The sequence below is a fragment of the Panthera pardus genome, unplaced genomic scaffold, assembly GCF_024362965.1.
Source record: "Panthera pardus isolate Hobbes unplaced genomic scaffold, ASM2436296v1 HiC_scaffold_6, whole genome shotgun sequence".
Taxonomy (NCBI): domain Eukaryota; kingdom Metazoa; phylum Chordata; class Mammalia; order Carnivora; family Felidae; genus Panthera; species Panthera pardus.
Genome location: NW_026526991.1, coordinates 2,011,129 through 2,032,500, shown reverse-complemented (window position 1 = coordinate 2,032,500; position 21,372 = coordinate 2,011,129). Strand labels below are relative to the sequence as shown.

General features: G+C 42.7%; 1 protein-coding gene and 1 long non-coding RNA gene across 13 annotated transcripts in view; one reads left to right on the top strand and one right to left on the bottom strand.

Moving 5' to 3' along the window:
* Positions 1 to 8,567, top strand: part of LOC128774916 (uncharacterized) — a 188,742-nt gene extending 180,175 nt beyond the window's left edge. Inside the window, exon 2 of the long non-coding RNA XR_008419417.1 lies at positions 8,427 to 8,567. This is a non-coding gene — a long non-coding RNA (uncharacterized LOC128774916). The remainder of the gene's footprint in view (positions 1 to 8,426) is intronic.
* Positions 1 to 21,372, bottom strand: part of TNRC6B (trinucleotide repeat containing adaptor 6B) — a 256,980-nt gene that overhangs the window by 177,617 nt on the left and 57,991 nt on the right. For 8 of the 12 annotated variants that reach the window (XM_053894740.1, XM_053894738.1, XM_019446956.2 and 5 more), the window contains 2 exons: positions 15,977 to 16,051; positions 9,006 to 9,096 (listed from right to left, as the gene is read on the bottom strand). In XM_053894740.1, coding sequence (XP_053750715.1) covers positions 9,006 to 9,050 — 45 coding nt within the window. In that variant the 5' untranslated portion in view covers positions 9,051 to 9,096; positions 15,977 to 16,051. The remainder of the gene's footprint in view (positions 1 to 9,005; positions 9,097 to 15,976; positions 16,052 to 21,372) is intronic. The other 4 variants (XM_053894745.1, XM_053894743.1, XM_019446959.2 and 1 more) reach the window with 1 other exon arrangement.

Here is a 21,372-nt window from a genome sequence, read left to right as displayed (position 1 = left end):
TTGATGTCATTATTGATATCTCCTTTTCCTTTTTCCTCCACATCAAATTAATTGCTAAATCCTATCCATGTTTTTAAAAGAAAGCATGCAGGGGCAGCTGGCTGGCTCAGTAGGTGAAGCATAAGACTCTTGATCTTGGGGTTGTGAGTTTGGGCCCCACGGTGGGTGTAGAGGTTACTTAAAAATAAAATCTTTAGGGGCATCTGGATGGCTCGGTTGGTTAAGTGTCCGACTTTGGCCTAGGTCATGATCTCACAGTTCCTCAGTTCGATTCCTGTATTGGGCTCTGTGCTACAGCATAGAGACTGAAGCCTGTTTCAGGTTCTTTTTTTTTTTTTTTTGTTTTTTTAATGTATGTTTATTTTTGAGAGAGAGAGAGGGAGAGAGAGAGCGCACAAGCCAGGGAGGAGCAGAGAGAGACATGGAGACATAGAATCTGAAGCAGGCTCCAGGCTCCAAGCTGTCAGTGCAGAGCCCCACACAGGGCTCGAACACCCAAGCTATGAGATCATGACTGGAGCCGAAGTCAGACGCTTAACCGACGGAGCCACCCAGGTGCCCCAAGCCTGTTTCAGATTATGTGACTCCCTCCCCCTCTCTGCCCCTCCCCAACTCCTGCTCTCTCTCTCTCTCTCTCTCTCTCTAAATAAACATTAAATAATAAATAAATAAATAAATAAATAAATAAATAAATAAATAAAATCTCATTAAAAAAAAGAAAGGAAAGCATATATATTTCCTAACTATAAAGCTAAGGACAACTAATATAGTGGATGACAGGAACAATATTCAAGATGGTCTTAGCAGACTAAGAGGAAGGGCAGAAGCTCCTAATATTGGTCTCTTTTAAACTGAGGTACAATTCACAGAAAAATACATAAACTGTAAGTGTAGTGCTCAGTGGATTTTAGATACAATTGTACCCGTGTAACTACCCCACGGATGAAGACAGCAGATGTCCATCTCCCCAGAATACTCCCACAAGCCTCTTCTCTTGGATACTCTCATACACACCCCGGGGAATGATTCTATCGCTGAGGATGAGTTTTACATGTTCATAAACTTTTTTTTTTTTTTTCACATTTTTTATTTATTTTTGGGACAGACAGAGAGAGACAGCGCATGAACGGTGGAGGGGCAGAGAGAGAGGGAGACACAGAATCGGAAACAGGCTCCAGGCTCCGAGCCATCAGCCCAGAGCCTGACGCGGGGCTCGAACTCACGGACCGCGAGATCGTGACCTGGCTGAAGTCGGACGCTTAACCGACTGCGCCACCCAGGCGCCCCGTTCATAAACTTTATATAATTAGAATCTGGGAGAATGTACACTTTTGTTCCCATCTTTTTCCGGTCAATATAATGTTTTTGAGATTCATGCATGTTTTTATGGGAATCAAAAGTCTAATTTTTTAAATGTTTATTTTTGAGAGACAGAGTGTGAGTGGGGGAGGGGCAGAGAGAGGGAGATACAGAATCCAAAATAGGCTCCAGGCTCTGAGCTGTCAGCACAGAGCCCGATACAGAGCTCGAACTCATGGCCTGTGAGATCACGACCCAAGCCGAAGTCAGACGCTTAACTGACTGAGCCACCCAGGCGCCCCTCAAAAGTCTAATTTTTAAGCTTAGTAGTATTTCACTGAACATACTATAATTCATTTATTTATTTACTTGTTGATGGACAGTTAAGCTATATCTGGTTTGGGGCTGTTACAAATAAAGTTACCACAAATATTCTCACACGTCTCTTTGTGGACATATGCAGTCATGTGTATTAGGTACATACTTAGAAGCAGAACATCTGGCTTATAGGGTAGGCATATGTTTAACTTGATCAGAGATTTGAGAAAGTTTCTGAAGTAGTTATACCAGTTTATACTCCTCCCAATAATGTATGAGAGTTGCGTTGCTCCACATTCTTTGACACTTGGTATGGCCAATCTTTCAAATTTTGGTGAGTGTGTAATACCACATTAGTTTTAACTTACACTTCCCTCATGAATAATGTTGAATATCCTATTTTTATGGCCATTTGCATATCTTATTTTGTGAAATATCTATTTATGTCTTTTGTCCAGAGTTTTTACCTTTCTTATTGATTTTTAGGAATTCTATATATATTCTAGATATGAGACCTTTATTAGATAAATGTATTGCAAGTGTTTTCTCCAAGTCCGTAGCTTTTCCACATTCTTAACGTTGTCAGTGTATTAGCAGATGTTTAATTTTTTGTAATGAAATTCCACTGAAGAACTGTTCTTAAAGAATTAAAAAAATTTTTTTTAATGTTTATTTTTGAAAGAGACAGAGCACAAGCAGGGGAGGGGCAGAGAGAGCGGGGGACACAGAATCTGAAGCAGGCTCCAGGCTCTGAGCTGTCAGCACAGATGTGGGGCTAGAACTCATGGACCACGAGATCATGCTCTAAGCCACAGTTGGTCGCTTAACCGACTGAGCCACCCAGGCGCCCCTAAATCACTATTCTTTTTTATGGTTAGTGCTTTTTACAATCTACTTAAGATCACAGAGACATCTCTTACGTTGTCTTCCAAAAGCTTTACAGTTTCAGCCTATGATCCATCTCAAATTAGGTTTTATGTGTGATGTAATCACACAAAATCACATACACAGTAATCATGGTTCACGTATTTCCATATGGTTACCTGGTTGCTCCAGCACCATCTGTTGAAAGATCTTCCTTTCCCTCACTGGATTAGTCTTTTGAAAAACCTTTTTTTAAAATTCTGAAGTCTTATACTTTAGGTTTAAAAGAATCAATCGTAGGGGTGCCTGGGTGGCTCATTTGGTTAAGCGTCCAACTCCTGATCTCAGCTCAGGTCTTGATCTCAGAGTCTTAAGTTCAAGCCCAGCATTGGGCTCCTCACTGGGCGTGGAGTCTACTTAAAAAAAAAAAAAAAATCAGGAGCGCTGGGATGGCTGAGTCCGTTAAACCTCTAACTCCTGATTTCAGCTCCAGTCGTGATCTCAAGCATTCATGGGTTCAAGCTCCACACTGGGCTCTGCACTGGTGGTGCAGAGACCACTTGGGAGACTCTCTGCCCCTCCCCTGCTCATGCTCTTCCTCAAAGTTAGTAAGTAAAGTTAAAAAAAAAAACCAATTGTACAACTACAGGATGGGCAAGACCAGTATAAAAGCAGTGTAGTGGATAATGTGGTTGACTTTGAGACACTGAAGCACTTCCTCTTTAGCAACAAGACCTAGAAATTTTAGCTAACACAAATTCTAACATCATTTGAAGCTTATTGTGGCCATGCCATTAAATTCTGGTCAAAGAAATACAAAAGCACAGTTGAGTGTGCAACTTCCAAGGGAAGTGACGAGTTCTCTTTTTTTTTGCTAAATGGAATACAAATGTGATGGTTGGGGCTACAGAGAAAGCAGAATTTTCTATTTTTATAGAAAATTTTTAAGATATAGAAAAAAGTCCAGAAAATAAAATAACAAACACACCTATGTAACCACCACTCAGATTTAACATATTTGCTTCATAGCATTTGCTTCAGATATCTCTTTTTTATAATGTTTATTATTTTTTTAATGTTTGTTTATTTTTGAGAGAGAGACAGAGACAGAGCATGAGTGAGGGAGGAGCAGAGAGAGAAGGGGACACAGAATCCGAAGCAGGCTCCAGGCTCCCAGCTGTCAGCACAGAGCCCGACCTGGGGCTTGACCTCATGAACGGTGAGATCATGACCTGAGCCCAAGTCGGACGTTTAATCGACTGAACCACCCAGGCCCCCCCCTCCCCCATCTCTTTTGTAAAGACATAAAAATATAGGTGCAGTGAAGAGTTGAGCCCCCCCCCCTTGTAGTCAGCCTTTCCAAATTCAATCTCCATCCTCCTTCCCCAGATGGAACCCCACTATGAAGCTTGCATAGGTCTCATCTTTCAGAGGTAAATTTAAGAATTCATGGTTTCTGCCTCCTCTGAGGGCCCCTTAGTTCAGCCATGATCTGTGTACTACTGGCTTTAGGGATCACCAGGGGTGCTTGTGAAAAATATAGATCCCAAGGGGTGCCCGGGTGGCTCAGTCGGTTGAGCATCCGACTTTGCCTCTGGTCATGATCTTGCAGTCAGAGAGTTCGAGCCCCGTGTCGGGCTCTGTGCTGACAGCTCGGAGCCTGGAGCCTGCTTCGGATTCTGTGTCTCCCTGTCTCTCTACCCCTCCCCCACTCATGCTCTGTCTCTCTCACTTTCAAAAATGAATAAATGTTAAAAAAAAAAAAAATTAAAAAAAAAATAGATCCCAGGGTCCCAACTCTTGAGATCCTCTTTCAGTAAGTCCAGCGTGGGGCCTGGTCACCCTCATCTTATTATCACTTTATTATTATTTTTTTCATTTCCATTGTAAAAAGCATGCCAGGTACAAATCAAAACCACAATGATATAGTATTCCACTAGAATAAAAAATGCATACAATAATAAACTGGTGAGGATATGGACAAATTAGAACCCTCATATATTTCTGGGGGGGAATAGGAAACGGTGAAGCCATTTGGAAAGCAGTTTGGCAGTTCTTCAAAAAATAAAACACAAAGTTACCATACGACCCAGCAATTCCACTCCTGGTTATTCACCCAAGAGAAATGAAAGCCTGTGTCCACACCAAACCTATATGAATTATTCAAATGCGCAAAGCACCTACTCCCTTTGTAGGCCTTCTAGCACACCCAGGTGAACGATCTAAGAAGTTTCTCTGATAGAAGTAATCAGAATCGATTACTCCGCATTTAACTTCTTCAGGATGGAGGACTGAAGTCAGCATGGACTTTGGAGCCAGACCTGGAATCCAATCTAATTTATGTTGTTTGCCAGCTAGGAAAACAAATGGGAAAAATACTTATCCTGCATGGTTTCTTTCCCAGTCTGCTCTTCAAATACCAAAAGCCATAAAATCTTGTTATAATTTGTTAAATAGGATTCAGTCTCAGATGGAGGGATCCTAAACTTAAGCAAGAGACAGTCTAAATCACCTCATTGAACTCTTTGTTGTAAAGCCAATCAATAGATCACTTTATCCTTTGTAGACGAAGACTACGTTTATTCATTTGTTACCTCTGAGAACAATAAAGAGAATATTATAACTAAAATGTTGGCTTCCTGATTCAGTAAGTGTTTTTTATTTATGGTAATTAATAAAGACACATGGGCGCTTAAATCCATAGCTATAATTCTTAAACTTGAGAGCGTCTTTTTATTGTTTTTATTATAAAACACTTAACTACACAAAGAAGTACAGAGAAGAAGATCAAAAACCCTCCACTGCTCCGTTTTATGATGATTTTACTATGCTTGCCAGATTTCGCTTAAAAAATAAACATTCCAAGCCTGTAGCTACAGAATTTCTACAACTAGTAAGCCAACACCAACTCGTTTAGAGTATCAACCTAAATTATACTAAATGGAAAGTGAAAAATAGCTGTGGAGCTGAAATTAAAAATTCTAGCCTGTCCTTGGTAAGAAATGTAGTGGAAGATTACATCAGCATTGACTGGGGACTGTCCTAGGAGGGCTGGTTGTTGCCTCCTGGTTCACGTGTCCTTTCATGGTGTCTCCTTCTTCATCTGTGGTCCCTGCCATCCTACTCAGAGAACTCAAGACCCAATGGAAATCAGGCCACAGGCTGGGCCAGGTCAATTAGATTCTCTTCCTTTAGAGAATTTGAGTATCAAGATACAGATATTCTAGTCTTTCCTGTACATCAACACTAGTTGTTATGAGAGCAAATCACAAAAGTAAAATGCACATCTCACCTCCATGCTTTAGAAATCTGTTGCCTGTTTTTGAACCTCCTTAGCCTAAGACAATCTTGACTAATGGTCTCTGTCATTCCCTTCTCTTCACCTGGCACCCAACACTCTAATCACTATGGGGTGGATGAAAGATGACCTCAAATTTTCTCCCAGTCCTCCCATTGAGAGGTGGAATGCCCCTGAGAGGGCTCCTCGGCTTGAATCTGGGGAGGCCCTGTGACTTGCTTTAATTCAGCACAAGGTAGAGAGAACAGAGCTGTGTGACCTCTGAGTCTGCGGCTTCTGCATGCATGCAGTACTCCCTCTTGGATCCCAGTCGCCATGCTGTGAGAAACCCAAGCCCTGTACGGAGGTCACGTGGAGAGGATCCTCGATGCTCAGGTCAACAGCCTCAAGCCGAACTGCCAGCTGCCAGCCATGTGAGTGAGTCATTTTGGACACTTCTAGCCAGTTGGTCCTCCGGATGACTACAGCCCCGGCCAATACCACTTTGGAGCAGAACTGCCCTATAGAGCTCAGTGAATCACAGATCACGAGAGACGATAAAACACTGCAGTGATTTCCCATATATGTATCTCCTATTATTAATCTTATCTCCGCACCTTTGTCACAATTAATGAGCCAATACTGACACATTAGTATTAGCTAAAATCCATACCTTATTCAGATTTTCTCTTTTCTTACCTAATAATCTTATTCTTTTCCGGGATCTCATCCAGGATATTGCATTACATTTCATCGTCACGTCTCCTTAGGCTCCTTTTGGCTATGATGGTTTCTTAGACATATCTTGTTTTCCCTTGACAGTTCTGAGGGTAGTCTTGGTCAGGTGTTTTGTAGGACATCCCTCTATCGGGATCTGCCTGATGTTTCTCTCAGGATTAGGGTGGGGTAATGGGTTTGGGGGAAGAAGACCACTGAAGTAAGGTGCCATTTCAGCACATCACATCAAAGGTCCATCCTATCTATAACCATGACTTATCCTGTCGATGCAGACCTTGACCACCTGGCCGAGATGCTGCTGGTCAGGCTCCCCACTGTGTGAAGCCACACTTAAGGAAGGGGAAGTTATGTTCCTCGTCCTTGAGGGTGAAGTAATCTACATAAATGAATCAGAATTTTTCTGCCCAGGAGATTGTAATGGTGGTTTTAAACCACTAATTTTTGGTGTGGTTTAATACACAGCAAGATATCTAAAAAACACACTCAAACCTTTTCACTGTCTCCTATTAGACTTCATGAACAGTTACATGTGCTACGTAGGGTTCACTCTACTTAAGTGCCCTTCCTATTCCTATCCACCACTCACCAACCCACAAAAACAAAGAACCTCTTATTTTTCCAACAAAACCCAAGCGCTACCTCCTCTATCATGAAGCTTCCTTCCAGAAGGAATTCATTGCTCTGACCCAGCTGCCAATACCACAGTTAACACCACTATCGTCACCCTTATGCTATGGTTAACTCCCTCAACGAGACCAGAGGTTCCCAACATGCAGAGACCCTGCCTTATGTAAGTCTGCATGCCACCTAGGACATCAGCACATACCTGGCATCCCATAAGTGTTTGTGAATTAATTAATTAAGTGACTATAAATGTGTATCATTTTTTATAATACCTCATTTTAAAAGAATAAAAGAGAAAACATAAATAAACAGCTATAGCCCAGGATGTGTCTGTAAATCCACACTAGAACTGGAATTTCCCTAGTAAAGCACAGCTCCACTGTATAATATGGACCGGGCACTAAGAAAACTGATCACTGCATTCAATGAGTCAAAGCCACATATAACAGACTAAATAGTATCTGCTTTCAGATCCGTGTGACAACATGGGCACATAAATACTAAATAAATTAGATCAGATGAGTCTCTTTCTAAGGGAATCAGGCCAATGAAGTACATTTCCTCGCCTTTGGATTTCTTGATATGTCATCAAAGACTTTTTACAGAACATAATTTTCATATTTAACTTCTAAAGTGTGGAACAATAAGACAGATTCATGGGTAACTGTGTTAGCGCTATTCAATTTTCTCTCTTACGTACACAGCAGGGAAATTAAATAAGCCCTGAAGTGGTCCTTGGGAAAAATATAAGAAATAGTCACTGTGCCTCCAAAGGATTCAAGGGCTTCTGAAGTTTTACATTAATAATAACTCTGTCAACTTGTCTTCTTTCAGTATTTACAATAGTGGCTTTTACTAAATCAGCTGAAGTCTCTGCAAGAAAGCGATTAGGTCATACAAAATTGCATTCTAGTGACCAGAGGGAAAAGCCCTCCCACAGAGAGTACCAGGAGCACTGGCAGCAACAGAAAGACTCCCCTCAGGAAGGTCCAGGGCAGCAGATGAAGCGATAGGTGCTGGGCACTGTCCAGGACACAGGGTGAGATACCCTTGGTGTGCCCAGGAAGGACTAGGGACAATTTTGAAAGGAGAGAGACATGAAGGTGATACTGACGGTCCCACGTGACCAGGTAGAGAATGAGTCAGGACATGGAGTCAGACACAGAGGTATACATAAACACATGGTGACATTCAAGCCCTAGTTTGAAAAACCAAACCTAACAAATTATTGTTTAAACATTTATAATAAAAACTGTCTATGGGACGCCTGGGTGGCTCAGTTGGTTAAGCGTCCCACTTCGGCCAGGTCATGATCTCACGGTGAGTTCGAGCCCCGCATCAGGCTCTACGCTGACAGCTCGGAGCCTGGAGCCTGCTTCAGATTGGGTGTCTCCCTCTCTCTCTGCCCTTCCCCCACTCGTGCTCTGTCTCTGTCTCTCTCTCTCTCTCTCTCTCAAAAAATGAATAAACGTTAAAAAAATTTTTAAAAAACTGTCTAAATAATTTAAAAATAACTGTCTAAATAATATCTCTGTGAGGCAGGAATAAGGGACAGGCTTTTACTTTTTACCTCAAATACTTCTGACTCATTTTAATTTTTAAAATAAGAATATAGAACTTGCACAATAAAATGTTAAAAGATAAAGTGCTCCTGTTGTACAAATGAAGCATAAAGTTCTCTGTGAGTTCAGTAAAATTTGTTTTAAATTGCTCATGGGGCATAAGAAAAATGGAGATCAAAAAGAAAAAAAATCTTCTCAACCTTCGGTTAGGTTTGAATCCAAATCAAGCTAATTCCTAAATTCACCTAAAACAAAACACCCACTCCTCTGCCTCTGTTTTTAATTCGTACTCCAACCGTTTGCATCTTCAGTAGTCCACTGACCTTGGAACTGCTTTCTTCCGACACTTCTCCCTCATTGGTTTGCATTGGAACAGACTCTGTGCAAAACTCTGCAGAAACACACAAATACCGCCTGGAAGAGGTAAGAAGAGAAAAAAAATAAGGAATTCAGTGAAAAAATCGGTTTTTCAAAGATTAGATTGAAATTGTATCACCAAGACCATAGATACAGTGAAGTGATGAGCGTAAGTAACACACGTGCGTGTGCGTGTAAGTACTCCCATGCATCTTCGGTAAGAAAGAAAGCAGAGAGGTAAGAGGGAATTTTCACCATCTTACGGTAGGATAGTTAGGAAAGGTTTAAGGCACTGGGGTGTTACACAGTTCTAGATTTCTTTCCTCTTTTTTCTTGACTTTTGGCAGACGTGATAGTGAAAATCTTCAGCAATTCATACAGCACAAATAGTGACCTGTCAGAAAGGACGTCCACCTAAGAAGTGGGCCCGTCTGCACAGCATTATAAGCCGTTGAGATTGTCCAGGTTTCCTGGGTTTATAGTTTACGTTCAATATTCATGGTATATATATTTAAAATTTTTTTAATGTTTATTTATTTTTGAGAGAGAGACAGAGCGTGAGCAGTAGAGGGGCAGACAGAGAAGGAGACACAGAATCCGAAGCAGGTTCCAGGCTCCCAGCTGTCAGCACAGAGCCAGACTGGACTTGAACTCACAAACCGTGAGATCATGATCTAAGCTGAAGTCGGACGTTTAACCGACTGAGCCACCCAGGCGCCCCTCACTGTATTTTATAACTGAAATAAGGGTACACGCTAATGGTTGATCCCACGTTTTTATTTTAAGAGAATTTGCTTAATAAGCTAAGTATCAGTTAATTTACTTTTACATGAGAATGGGCTATCCTAGGGCAAGACAATAAAAAGTACTAATTTTTCCCCTAAGAATAAAATGAATCATTGGTTAAAATTTTATGAATTAAAATGTACCAAAAGGAAACTACTAAAAGCATACGTAACATTCAAATTAATTCATTAAATATGTAATTACTGAACAATAATTACTCAAACTGACACAAATCTCCATGTAATACAGGTAACTAATAATTTAAAACCTCTCTAATACTTTAAAAGGTTCATAGCTACAAAATCTAAAAGCTAGAAAGAAGCTTGGCACATACTATCTTGTGTGTGGGCAGAGAATCTCTTGATAAACGCAGCACCTTGGGAGGCAGGTAACGTGGTTCTGGTGTGGGAATCTGTTTCCTCATCTGTTGGGTGGGAGAAGAGCATCAAAAAATCTACTGTGCTCACCTAATGGGGTTTTTGGGGAACCGATGTGTATTTACGGGACACGAAATGAACCGTAAAATTGGTACAGTGGAAGGTCTGCTAATCATCCCCCCTCACTCACTCCAGACGAACTGACGCTGCCCATTCCTTGCAGGAAACACATGCTTCCAGCAAGTGAAACAGGCTTTCTTGAGCTGGTTTTGCCCCTCATCTGTTAATGACAGTTGTGCAGAAACAAACTTGTTCTTTCTGTGAAAATTAAATTAATAGCACCGGAAACACTCAGTAACCTACCTAGAAAGATGTCGTATGCAAATTGCCTCACAAATGTCCTTAAGTGCTCATTCTGCTTTACAGAAATAGACTGTATCTCATAGATGATACATTACAAGCACAGCTGATGAAGAAAAACACCCCAATGATTTCTGTGCCATTTCCAATTTAATGTGCTGGAAAAGAGGAACCCTCCTTCGCTTCTCCCGAGCTTTCCCTCTGGCTCCTCTCTCCACCTTCCACAAGTCCCGTCCCGATGGATCTTTTCTAATGTCAGAAGGAGAAACAAGGCCTGTGAGGTCAGCCCTTCTCTCTTCCTTTTGGAAGCCAGCTGCCCCCAAGGAGCATGCATTTTCCTCTGTGCTAGTTCCCCTAAATGAAGGCCCCTCACAATTGCCTGGGACTAGGTAAGCCTGTTCAGTGCTAGGAACTTCACTTGCCTGTAGATGTAAGCCACATTCCCCACTATAGCTTCATTAGTAATAAATGCCCCACTCTTTTATCTGATTTCTCAATTGATACGGAACTCAGCCAAGGGAAAGAGAGTGCTATTTACTGGGTCTCTCAAAGACCATACTATCTATCTGGTGCATGGGACTAGAGTTTTGGTAAACACACATGAAGGAAAATTGGAGGAGTGAAATAAAATGCATATGGAATTTCTAAGGCTTCTGTTGGGTCAGGACTTTGGGCCTTGGTCTTTAGTGAGAGAGCAATACGCTTTATCCTTGCAGAGGTTGCATCAGGCCACACGAGTTTTTACTGTCAAATACCAGGTTTACACTACTGAGGCTGAATTAGAAGCTTACAAACCACCAGCCACACTGTATTTTGACATTAGTGGTGACTGTAGTTATGGTAACTTTGTCTTCAGGTAAGTGGCTGTTTCTATAGAGACGAGACGGCATACACCAGGCACGTGGGCTTTGCTGGCGGCAGCAAAGAAATGGGCCACAGTCAGTCGTGGTGGTGGCGGCGGGCGGCGGCGACGGTACTGAAAAGCTCATCGAAATGTCAGCCGTGCAAGCGGCCTCAGCCTACAGTGGCCACTCTGGCCTAGCAAGCAAATGCCAGCCGTGCTGGCCTCAGCAAAGGGAATAGAGCATTAGCAGGCTTGGGTGGCCTCAAAGTACAGAAGGCTGCTGCCTGACCTTGAATTATGCAGGCACAGCTTTTCCTAAGCAGGCATGGCTGAGGCAAAGATTAGACTTTAGGGAAAAGAGACTTTCTTCATACAGGCCTTTTAGATATTAACGAGGGGAACAATTATTTGCTGTGCATAAGCTGCGAGGCAGCTGAATTTCAAACAGCACACGTGCTATGAAACCAGTGAGGTTCTACGTTTGAATTGTTTGTGCTCGGCTTACACAGGCAATGGAAATGAAGAGGTTTCTCACTATACTCCTAAGAGGCAGGAAGGCAGGGAACTTCTAGAGGGAGGGAGGGAGGGAACTTGGTACCTGGGGCTGCCACTACTATAAATCCCTAAATATTGCAAAAAGAAGGAGATGCTTCAAGGATTAATCTTTAAAGCAGAAGACAGTGTACATTGGTTGGGTTTTTTCCAGACATAGGAAAGGCCCAGTTCCAAATTTCACCTCCTGCTGGCAGAGTTTTCCAAATCGGGTGGAAGTGTCCACGTCATGGATGGCGCACACTGGCGTGGGCTAACTGGATACCTTGGAGAGGCTCAAACAAGAGGACCTCAGCCGTCTTCCCTCCCTCAGTAAGGCAGGTGGAGATCAAAGAACCTTACAGGTTCTTTATCATCCAGTATTGCCTGGGATATTCACTACTTTTGCATACGACATCACTTTCCCATCTTTTCCAGACTTCAAATTGATTCTCAGATCCCTCCCTCGGATGCCACCGTGGCTTTGCTACAGCCTTTAGTAAGACTGAGTACTGCGTTCTGGGAATATAATTTGATCAGGAATTATTGCTCCTGAGCAGGACAGTGCTTTCTTAACTGGGTGGCTGTGGGGACAGTGCTGAAACAATTTTGTTGACCCTTGGGAGTTGATGTTAATTTATATACTGTTCTGATCCCTTTTAGGGTACCTGGGGGCAAAATCTATTTGGCTCATCAATTCTGCCCAAGAGAATACCCGAGAGAAGAGTGGGTGGTAGTGGGGGGCTGTCCTCTTGAAAGTGGGAGCAGGACTGTCTTGAGACCCCCTCTGCCCTAGAGAGGAGGGACACACCTCACAAGACCTGGATTACTACTTCAGACCAATGCATGAGGAGACAAGAGCCAGCATGGGTTAGGGGAGGAAAACTTGCTGGCTCTCAATGTTTCCTTCCATGTGGGGCAATATCCCTTTACTACTGTTGGCCTTATATCCCTAACGCAGGCTGTCAGGGTGAAGTGACTTGTCCAGTCATTGAGTCTGGAAGGGAGACTGGGCGTGCCCCTCCTCCAGCCCTTTTCCTGTGGGGGCCTTAGTTTTGCTCCGCTCCTCCCTTCTTCTAGGAGGCAGGTCTATCCCTGATAGTGCTGTTGGGTAAAGAAACCTGTTAAGTTCCAGAGCTGAGTATTAGAAAACCGACTTGCTGTTAGAAACGAGCCAGTTCTATGTCAACTTTATTAGTAATAGAAGTGAAAATTTGATCTCCACCTGCCTTACTCCCTCACCCTCTATGTCTGTGGTTTAGAACTTAGGCAGTGGAGAGAATGTTTTTTATCAGGTCCCTTCAATTCCAACCAATACCTGGAACTTCTCCGCTTCAGAACCTCTCCTCTGCATCAGTCTGATTTTCCCAACTGTCCCATTACCATAACATGAATAGCAGACTTTTACTTCATAAACTTTTCAGCTCTATTTCTAGCTACTCCCCGTGCACCCACTATACCACTTCACTCCAGAAAATCTTCCTATTCTCTGCACACAACTTGCTAACTTAATTTCTATCTATGCAGTCCACACCACATTTGAAAGCCCTTCCCCTCACTGCCAATCAGCCTCTATCCTCCTAGCATCCAGTCCATTTTTATTTCGAAAAATCTTTCCTGATTAACACCATGTATCTGTCTACTTACTATATGTCATATCAACACCTATTTTTCTATTTGTTCTTTCTTTAATTTACTGTGTGTGTGTGTGTGTGTGTGTGTGTGCGTGCGTGGTTTTAGAACTATTCTTAATATTTTTAAGGTGTTTCTTGAAAAAGCTTTGGTGACATTCTTGTTTGAAGCCAAGGCTTATAGTCGTGTCTACTTGAGTTTTACTGCCCTTTAGTATATGGTTGAGTTAGGGGTTCCACTTGTGAAGTGACAAAGGGGCCAAGTGTATCAGTGTTACCAGACTGATGAAAAGTCAAGGCAAAGTCCACTTGTGTGAAAAGGTCCTGGAGGGGGCGTACAAGTGGTAGTAAAGTTGTCAAAGATGACGTGACAACATAAGCATTTGATTTCTGCTTCAGCACATGATTCACCTCAGAGCTATCACCAGCTTGCCATCCATGGTAAGTGACCGACAGTCATGACCTGGCAGTGCTTCAGCGCACATGGGACAGGACTTGACAAGTGTTAATGACCAATATGAGTAAAACCATACATCACACAGCATCTGTGCCAGGTCTTCTCTAAAAGTTGGCAAATATGTTAATGTTTTCAAGGCCCTCCAGGATCCAGCCCTCACCTGTGTCTTCCAGTGTCGTGGGCCAGACCTCTTCTTCCCTTTGTTCCAGCCGTAATGAACTACTTACAGCTTCACGAATATGCCAGATTGTTTCTGGTTTCCATCTTTTTGCTTGTACCGCTCCCTCTGCCTTTGTCTCCCCAGGTACCGCCAGAGAACACCTACTCTCATCACTCAAGACTCAGCTTTTACAAAGTGTTTCCGGATCCACCACCAGGCAGAACTGGTGATTCCTTCCTCAGTGTCCCCAGCGGATCCTGTCTGAAATCTAGTACGTGATCTATAACATGCCACTGACTTTACTTCCTTACATAGATGCCTCCCTTAGTAGACTGTCAACCCTCTAACACCAGATACTGTATCTCATTAATGTCTGTATACACAGTTTGCTTAAAACTGTATACCTGGAATTTAATAGACACTCAATATATTTCTATGTAGGCGTGACTGAATCAACTAAAGTCCTTTTTATTTAAATTGCAATAGATATCAATTCAATAAATATCTACTGGGTCCCTACCACATGCCACCCAGGGCTCAGCTGGAGTGGTGTAGCAGAATGAGCTTTGGCTTTGAAGGAGCAAAATCAGTATTCTTTGTCACTTATTAGCTGTGTAATCTTGGGCACTTAACTTTCTGATCTTCATTATTTTCATCCATAATACTGGTCAGGAGGAGGGGTTGTAAGGATTAAATTAAACACTATACGCATAGCACTCAGCAAGGTATCTAGGAGCAGCCAATAGGCACTGAAAAACCAGTTAGCTCCTTTCCAAGAAATCTCAAAGGGTTTACAGACTAGTAAAGGAGGCAGAGACAAATAAATAACTCTACTGTAAAACCCTGCTTTATTACTGTAATAATAAGAGGCCCTCCTAGAATACAGATGAAAAAGAAATTCTGCCCAGAGGGTCTGGGAGAAGGGGACAGTAGGAAAGATACAGGAAAGAAGAGTGGATAGCTTGTATTTTCCCCTCTTATTCCAAACTCTAACCAAAGAGAAAAGCATTGACCAAGGCACAAAGCCATGAAAGACAACTAAATATTTGGGAAATAGAAAATGGCCTAGTAGGGCTTACAACAGATAGGGGCTCACTAAAAAAGCAGCCAGAAACATTGACTGGAATTAGATTTTGAAGTGGTTTATAGGATGGTATCTGTAGCAACTGGGAGCCATGAGAGCTGTTAAAGCAAAGGAGTGACACAGGTAAATATATCATTTAGAAAGCTGGTTCTGGCAGTAAGGTGGACTACAGACCGGAGTAAGGACAGGCTAGAGGCAGACAAGCTAGGAATATGCTCACAGGAAACTGTGGGATTGCTAAATCCTAATAACAAATTCTAGCTTTATAAAAAGGATGAGGTACCGAATGTCAGTGTCAATCATTTAGATTGATGTGCTTTTTATTTTTTATTTAAAAAAAAAATTTTTTTTAAACGTTTATTTATTTTTGAGAGGAGACACAGAATCCGAAACAGTCTCCAGGCTCCGAGCTGTCAGCACAGAGCCCGACGCGGGGCTTGAACTCACGGACCGTGAGATCATGACCTGAGCCGAAGTCGGCCGCTCAACCGACTGAGCCACCCAGGCGCCCCTTGATGTGCTTTTTAAAGGGACCTACTGAAGTAGAAATGCAATCAGTTGATGTGATGATGTGGTGGCCACTTTAAAGACCCTCATGGAACAAGCTGGGGAAGGAGTGATAACGTCAAAATGTACTTTTCTTCTTTTTAAGATGAAGACTCTCCCATCTCACTGCCAATACACAGATTTAAATTTTAAAAACTTACCTTCGACAGTATTCTGGGGCAACACAAGCCCGTGAAGATGAGTCTAGACTACATTCAGTGCAAAAAACCAAAACCCTGGAAAGAGAAAAAAATCACAATGAGCTGCGTGCTCACAGCAAGATGGCAGCGCATGGTTCTGAATTCAGGCAGCCCAGCACAAATCCAGGCTCTTCTGTCTACCACCACGGACTGCGGGGCCAGCGGCCTAGCCTCTCAAGCCTCAGCTTCCTCATTCAACACTGAGAATAACAATAGCACTTTCCTCATAGGGTTCTTTGGAAGTTTAAATGGAATACATATAAAACACCTAGCATAGGGCAGGGCACCAACTGCACGCTTAATAAAGGCAAGTGGTTAGGAATGTGAACTGAGGGGCACCTGGGTGGCTCAGGAGCGTGCAACTCTTGATCTTGGGGTTGGGCTCGAGCCCCACATTGGGTATAAAGATTACTTAGAATAAAATTGAGGGGCGCCCGGGTGGCTCAGTCAGTTAAGCATCCAACTCTTGATCTCAGCTCAGGTCTTGATCTCCGGGTCTTGAGTGCAAGCCCCACACTGGGCTCAATGCTGGGCATAGAGCCTACTTAAAAACAAACAAAACAAACACATAAAATCTTTTTTTAAAAATGTGAACTGAAACACTAAAACCTATATTAAACCTCTATCCTTTATTTTACCTTATTTGTTCTATCAGGAAAATGCCAAGTTGCCTTTCCAACTTCTCCATTTGATATGAGGGTGTCTCATAATCACTTCAGATTTAATGCATCCCAAAGAGCACTCTTCACTGCCCTCCCGGACTTCATTCTCCCATCTCCACTGTCTTATCCTCCACCCAGTTGCTTGGGTCAGAACCTCGGGTTCATCCTAGATTTCTTGCCCTATCCCAGCCCTCTCTCAGCTTGTCAGCAACCTGTCACTTCTGATTCACAGTATGTGAATTCTTCTTTCCCACTGCCATCATCATCCCTCACTTGTGGAGGCCTCTTAGCTGGTCTGCTGCCTCTACTCTTGCTCCTCCCCAGTGCGTCCGTTCCCAGTTAATGGCTGGAATGGCCTCTTCAAAATCAAATCAGATCATAGCAAGTTGCTAATAAATGCAAGGAAAATTGTGTTTATTTCATGATGGAATGTCTCTCTCTTTATATATGAAATACATACTCACATGTGAACATAAAGATATATGAAATGAAAGCCACTTAATATTAGACATTTAGAGGTTCCAAGGCAGTCCCTTCCTTTTACAATGGCAGAAACAAATACCAGAAGGAGATCCTGCTTAAGGTTGGACTTCTGTGTGTGTGCAAAAGTGGCCAAAACAAGGCCACGCAAGCCCAACAGAAACTCGCCTGTGATTAGAACCCGCACTGCTGTCTGAAAGTCTGTCACTATTTGGAAGTTGTGCCCTTGTCTCATGATCAAGAAACTTAATGTTTCTGTCCGAGAAAGCGCGTTCCATTTCCCAAGGCTGCAGATTATGAGGTACAGCTTTAGTCCCACATCATGCTGCAGTGTTTGAGAGTGTGCTTCAGGGAATCTTGAAAGCACCTTGCTGCCCTCTTATCTGTCATCACTCTCCCTTTGCTTATTTTTTTAACAGTGTTTGAATAAATAAATCCCAGATGGAATTGAGCTGTGGTGAGTATTGGTGATATTTTCATTATTAGCCCTATCCTTCTACTACAGACACTGTTGTCCCAGCAATCTTTCTTTCTAAAAAGCAAATGTGACCTCTGAATAGATCACTGCTCAAATTCAATCAATAACTACCCACTACCCTTAGGGCAAAATTCAAGATCTCTCTAGCCCCATCATATCCTTCATATCCTATTCATGGGAATTGCATGTGGTTCCCCTGCCCACAGCACATGCACTAATGTCTGCTGAGGGCCCTTAGCCTGATTCTCATCCACTCCTCTTGCAAGATCTGCCTCAGGTATTATCTCCTGAAAGTTTTCTGTACCCTCCTTGGCTGCACAAAGTGTCCCTCCCTTAAGACATACAATATAATATCAGTAGTGTCTGAGGGTCTGATTTCCACACTCAACAGGGGCTCCTTGACAACAAAGGCTCTCTGTGGTGACACATCTTTGAATTTGGTATCGAGCAGTTCAATAAACATAAGCTGAACTAAATCCTGACATGTTCCTGATAACTCAGCACGCCAGTGTAGAGCCTGGAGCCTTCCCATTAAACAGCACTGGGGAGAGTTGAAGAAACTGGCTGGAACTTCCCAGATGGGTCTGGCCCTCACGGAGGATAACAGCTATGTAGTTGTGTGTGACCCTCAGCACCTCAGAGATAGATTCGATTCTTTCATTTTTTTTGTCAATTACAGACTATCAAGAGGACAATCCTAATTTTCAGTTCTCTGTTCTGATTAGTTTCTGCACAGGCTAAACATGACTTCTTCTCTAGACTCACCAGGTATCTAAATTCTGTACCAGCTTCACAAAGTAACCCATCATTACATATCTTGTTGCCAGACAAGTTTAGAAGGATACGGTGGCCAGCTCAGTCCTTTGCTTGCTTGGTAGGCGGGCTCAGATGCTTGCTTATGTTCAGAGAGGGAAAAGGAGTTGAAGCACGGGAAGGGCAGGCGAGGGAAACTGGGCAATTTTCAAGAACTCTGGAAACCAGTTTTTGCAGAACAGCTTCCTTACTTTCCCCACAGGGTTGTGAACCTCTGTATCAGATGCACTCGTACTCAAGATAAACATAACATTTGGCTCTGAAATCAACATTTTGAATTATCTAGTTGAAGTCATCTACAGCACTATTTTCCTTCTAAGGTATAAGCAATGGCAAATTCTTTCAAAAGTCATTTTGAAATGTTCAGAACTACACTATAATCCTACCACCGGATCATATATAGCCATCCGTACTATAAACTCTTAACTGAGTCACAAGTAACACTGAAACTATTTGAAGCACTCTGGTTTTCTCGGTCCTCTTGCAGAGCAGCCAAACTGTCTTGAGATTCACACACAGTTGGGAAGATTCCGTGGGCCTTGGACTAGATTACTGCCAGACCTGCTAAACTTCAAGAGCTCCTCCAAGCCCAGTGCCTAACCTTACTCATGGGACGTGATCAGACCTACATCTCTCCTAGGGAATATGCCAAGTTGAAAGACAGACATATCCAATAAATTATATCCACTTTACTGGTACCACCTCTGACATGGCATAGTTTTAATTTTCAAATTTGATTACTCAGGCCGATCCTTTTAAATTTAATTCTCACTTAAAAAAATTCAAGTGATAGGGACAAGTCCCCTCTCCCACTACCCTTACCCAGGACTCACCATTGCTATCAGTTTAATTTCCGGGCATAATTCTGGGATGCAGATTATTATATACAGTTCACTCTGGAGTGAACATGGGTTTGAACTGCGTGGGTCCATTTCTATGTGAATTTTTTACAGGATAGTACTATAAATGTATTTTCTCTTCCTTATGATTTTCTTAAAAACATTTTCTTTCCTGGGACGCCTGGGTGGCTCAGTCAGTTAAGCATCCGACTTCAGCTCAGGTCATGATCTCACGGTTGGTGAGTTCGAGCCCCGCGTCGGGCTCTGTGCTGGCCGCTCGAAGCCTGGAGCCTGCTTCAGATTCTGTGTCTCCCTCACTCTCTGCCCCTCCCCTACTCGTGCTCTATTTCTCTGCCTCAAAAATAAATAAATATGTTTCAAAAATTTAAAAAAACATTTTCTCTACATTACTTTATTGTAAGAATACAGTATGTAATACATAAAACATACAAAACATGTATTAATTGACTACTTATACTATCGGTAAGGCTTCCAGTCACCAGTAGACTATTAGTAGTTATGTTTGACGGGTGAGTCAAAAGTTCCAGGGGGATTTTCAACTGTACAGGGGGTCAGTCCCCGTAACCCCCGTATTGCTCAAGGGTCAGGCCTACCATAAACTTTTAACTGAGTCACAAGTCACACTGAAAACCCTGACTGCCCACGTCATTGGCAACTGGCCTAACTTCAAGCAAGATGTCCCGGAAGAAGCATCTTAAGTGAAGCAGCAGATGTGGGGGTGGAGCAAAACACCAGCAAGGGTGCTGGGAAGGTCTTCCCAGGAGGTGGGCACAGATGCCAGGAGAATCGGGGCAGACAGGAGGGTACCATACGTTCAGCTCTGTAAGTGGGGCACCCAGCCCAAGTGGGCCAGAAGGAACCTATTTAATTAAGTAACACAAATAACAGTATGAAAAGCCCAAGCAGCACAGGTGGAGGTAACTCTGCTGCAGGCAGATGAGTCTATTTAGCTGCCAATACACAAGTGTTAACGATTGTTCCAAGATCTGGAAATGTTACCTGTGCAGTTTCAGGTCACCTCTACCTAAGCTCAGCACTTTGGAAGTTCTGTAAAATATTCTGGTCCGCACATTCCTAAAAACATCCCCTTTAATCCTAAAATCTCTTCTAGCTTTTGTGTTCTCCTCCTCTTTCCTCTTCTAATTAAGCTTCTTTTAAAAGAAGTTTATATCTGTGGTCACAACACCTTTATCTCTCATTTACTCATCAATGGTTGTGATTTGAGATCTTTCCCTATCAATACCGTTACCAAATATAATGGATATTATTCAATTGTTTTGTTTTAACCTCTCTTTCCCATTTAAAAATCAGAATGATCTTTAAGTCTTATCATTTGGGTGTTCCTTTCCTATCTTGATATCAGGATATTGTAGATCCCAGGGCACCTGGCTGGCTCAGTTAGCGGAGCACACAACGCTTGATCTCAAGGCTGTGAGCTCGAGCCCCACGTTGGGTGTAGAGATTACTTAAAAGTAAAATCTTAAAAAAAAGAAAAGAATACTGTAGGTCCAGTCATTGAGCCAGGGGGAAGCCTGTTTTAGTTTCTGGTCTCTTAGCTGTTGTCTGAGTCCTCCTATCTCCCTGGGTTTGCAGCCAGCCCAAGGCCTTTGTCAACGCTGTTGATTTTCAGATGCACAAACAGGGGCAGGGTGGTGCTGGGTGAGTTCCTGCTTCTGTACACGGGGACAAGGGCACAGGGGTTGTGGTGAGGAAACTCAACTCAACTCCTGGCTTCAAGGATTGAGCCTCGTTCTGATCCCCAACTATCATGGATCATGTCTAGTCCCTTTACCCCACAGAAGGGGCCAAATTCATTACTTGTGGCACCGCTTAGACCATTTCTTTGCAGACTCTTGCTGGAGAGTCTTTCTCTGCTTGTCCTTTCATCACTGGCATGTTCCTTGGGAATTCATCCTTCCTTTTCTTTGTATTATACACATACGTCCTTACCTTCTCCCATAGATTTAACTACACTCCACGTCTTGATGACTCCCAAATCGCTCTAGTGCTGACCTTTCGTACGATCTTCAGAGCCTTCTATAAACTGCCCAATGTCAATGCCTT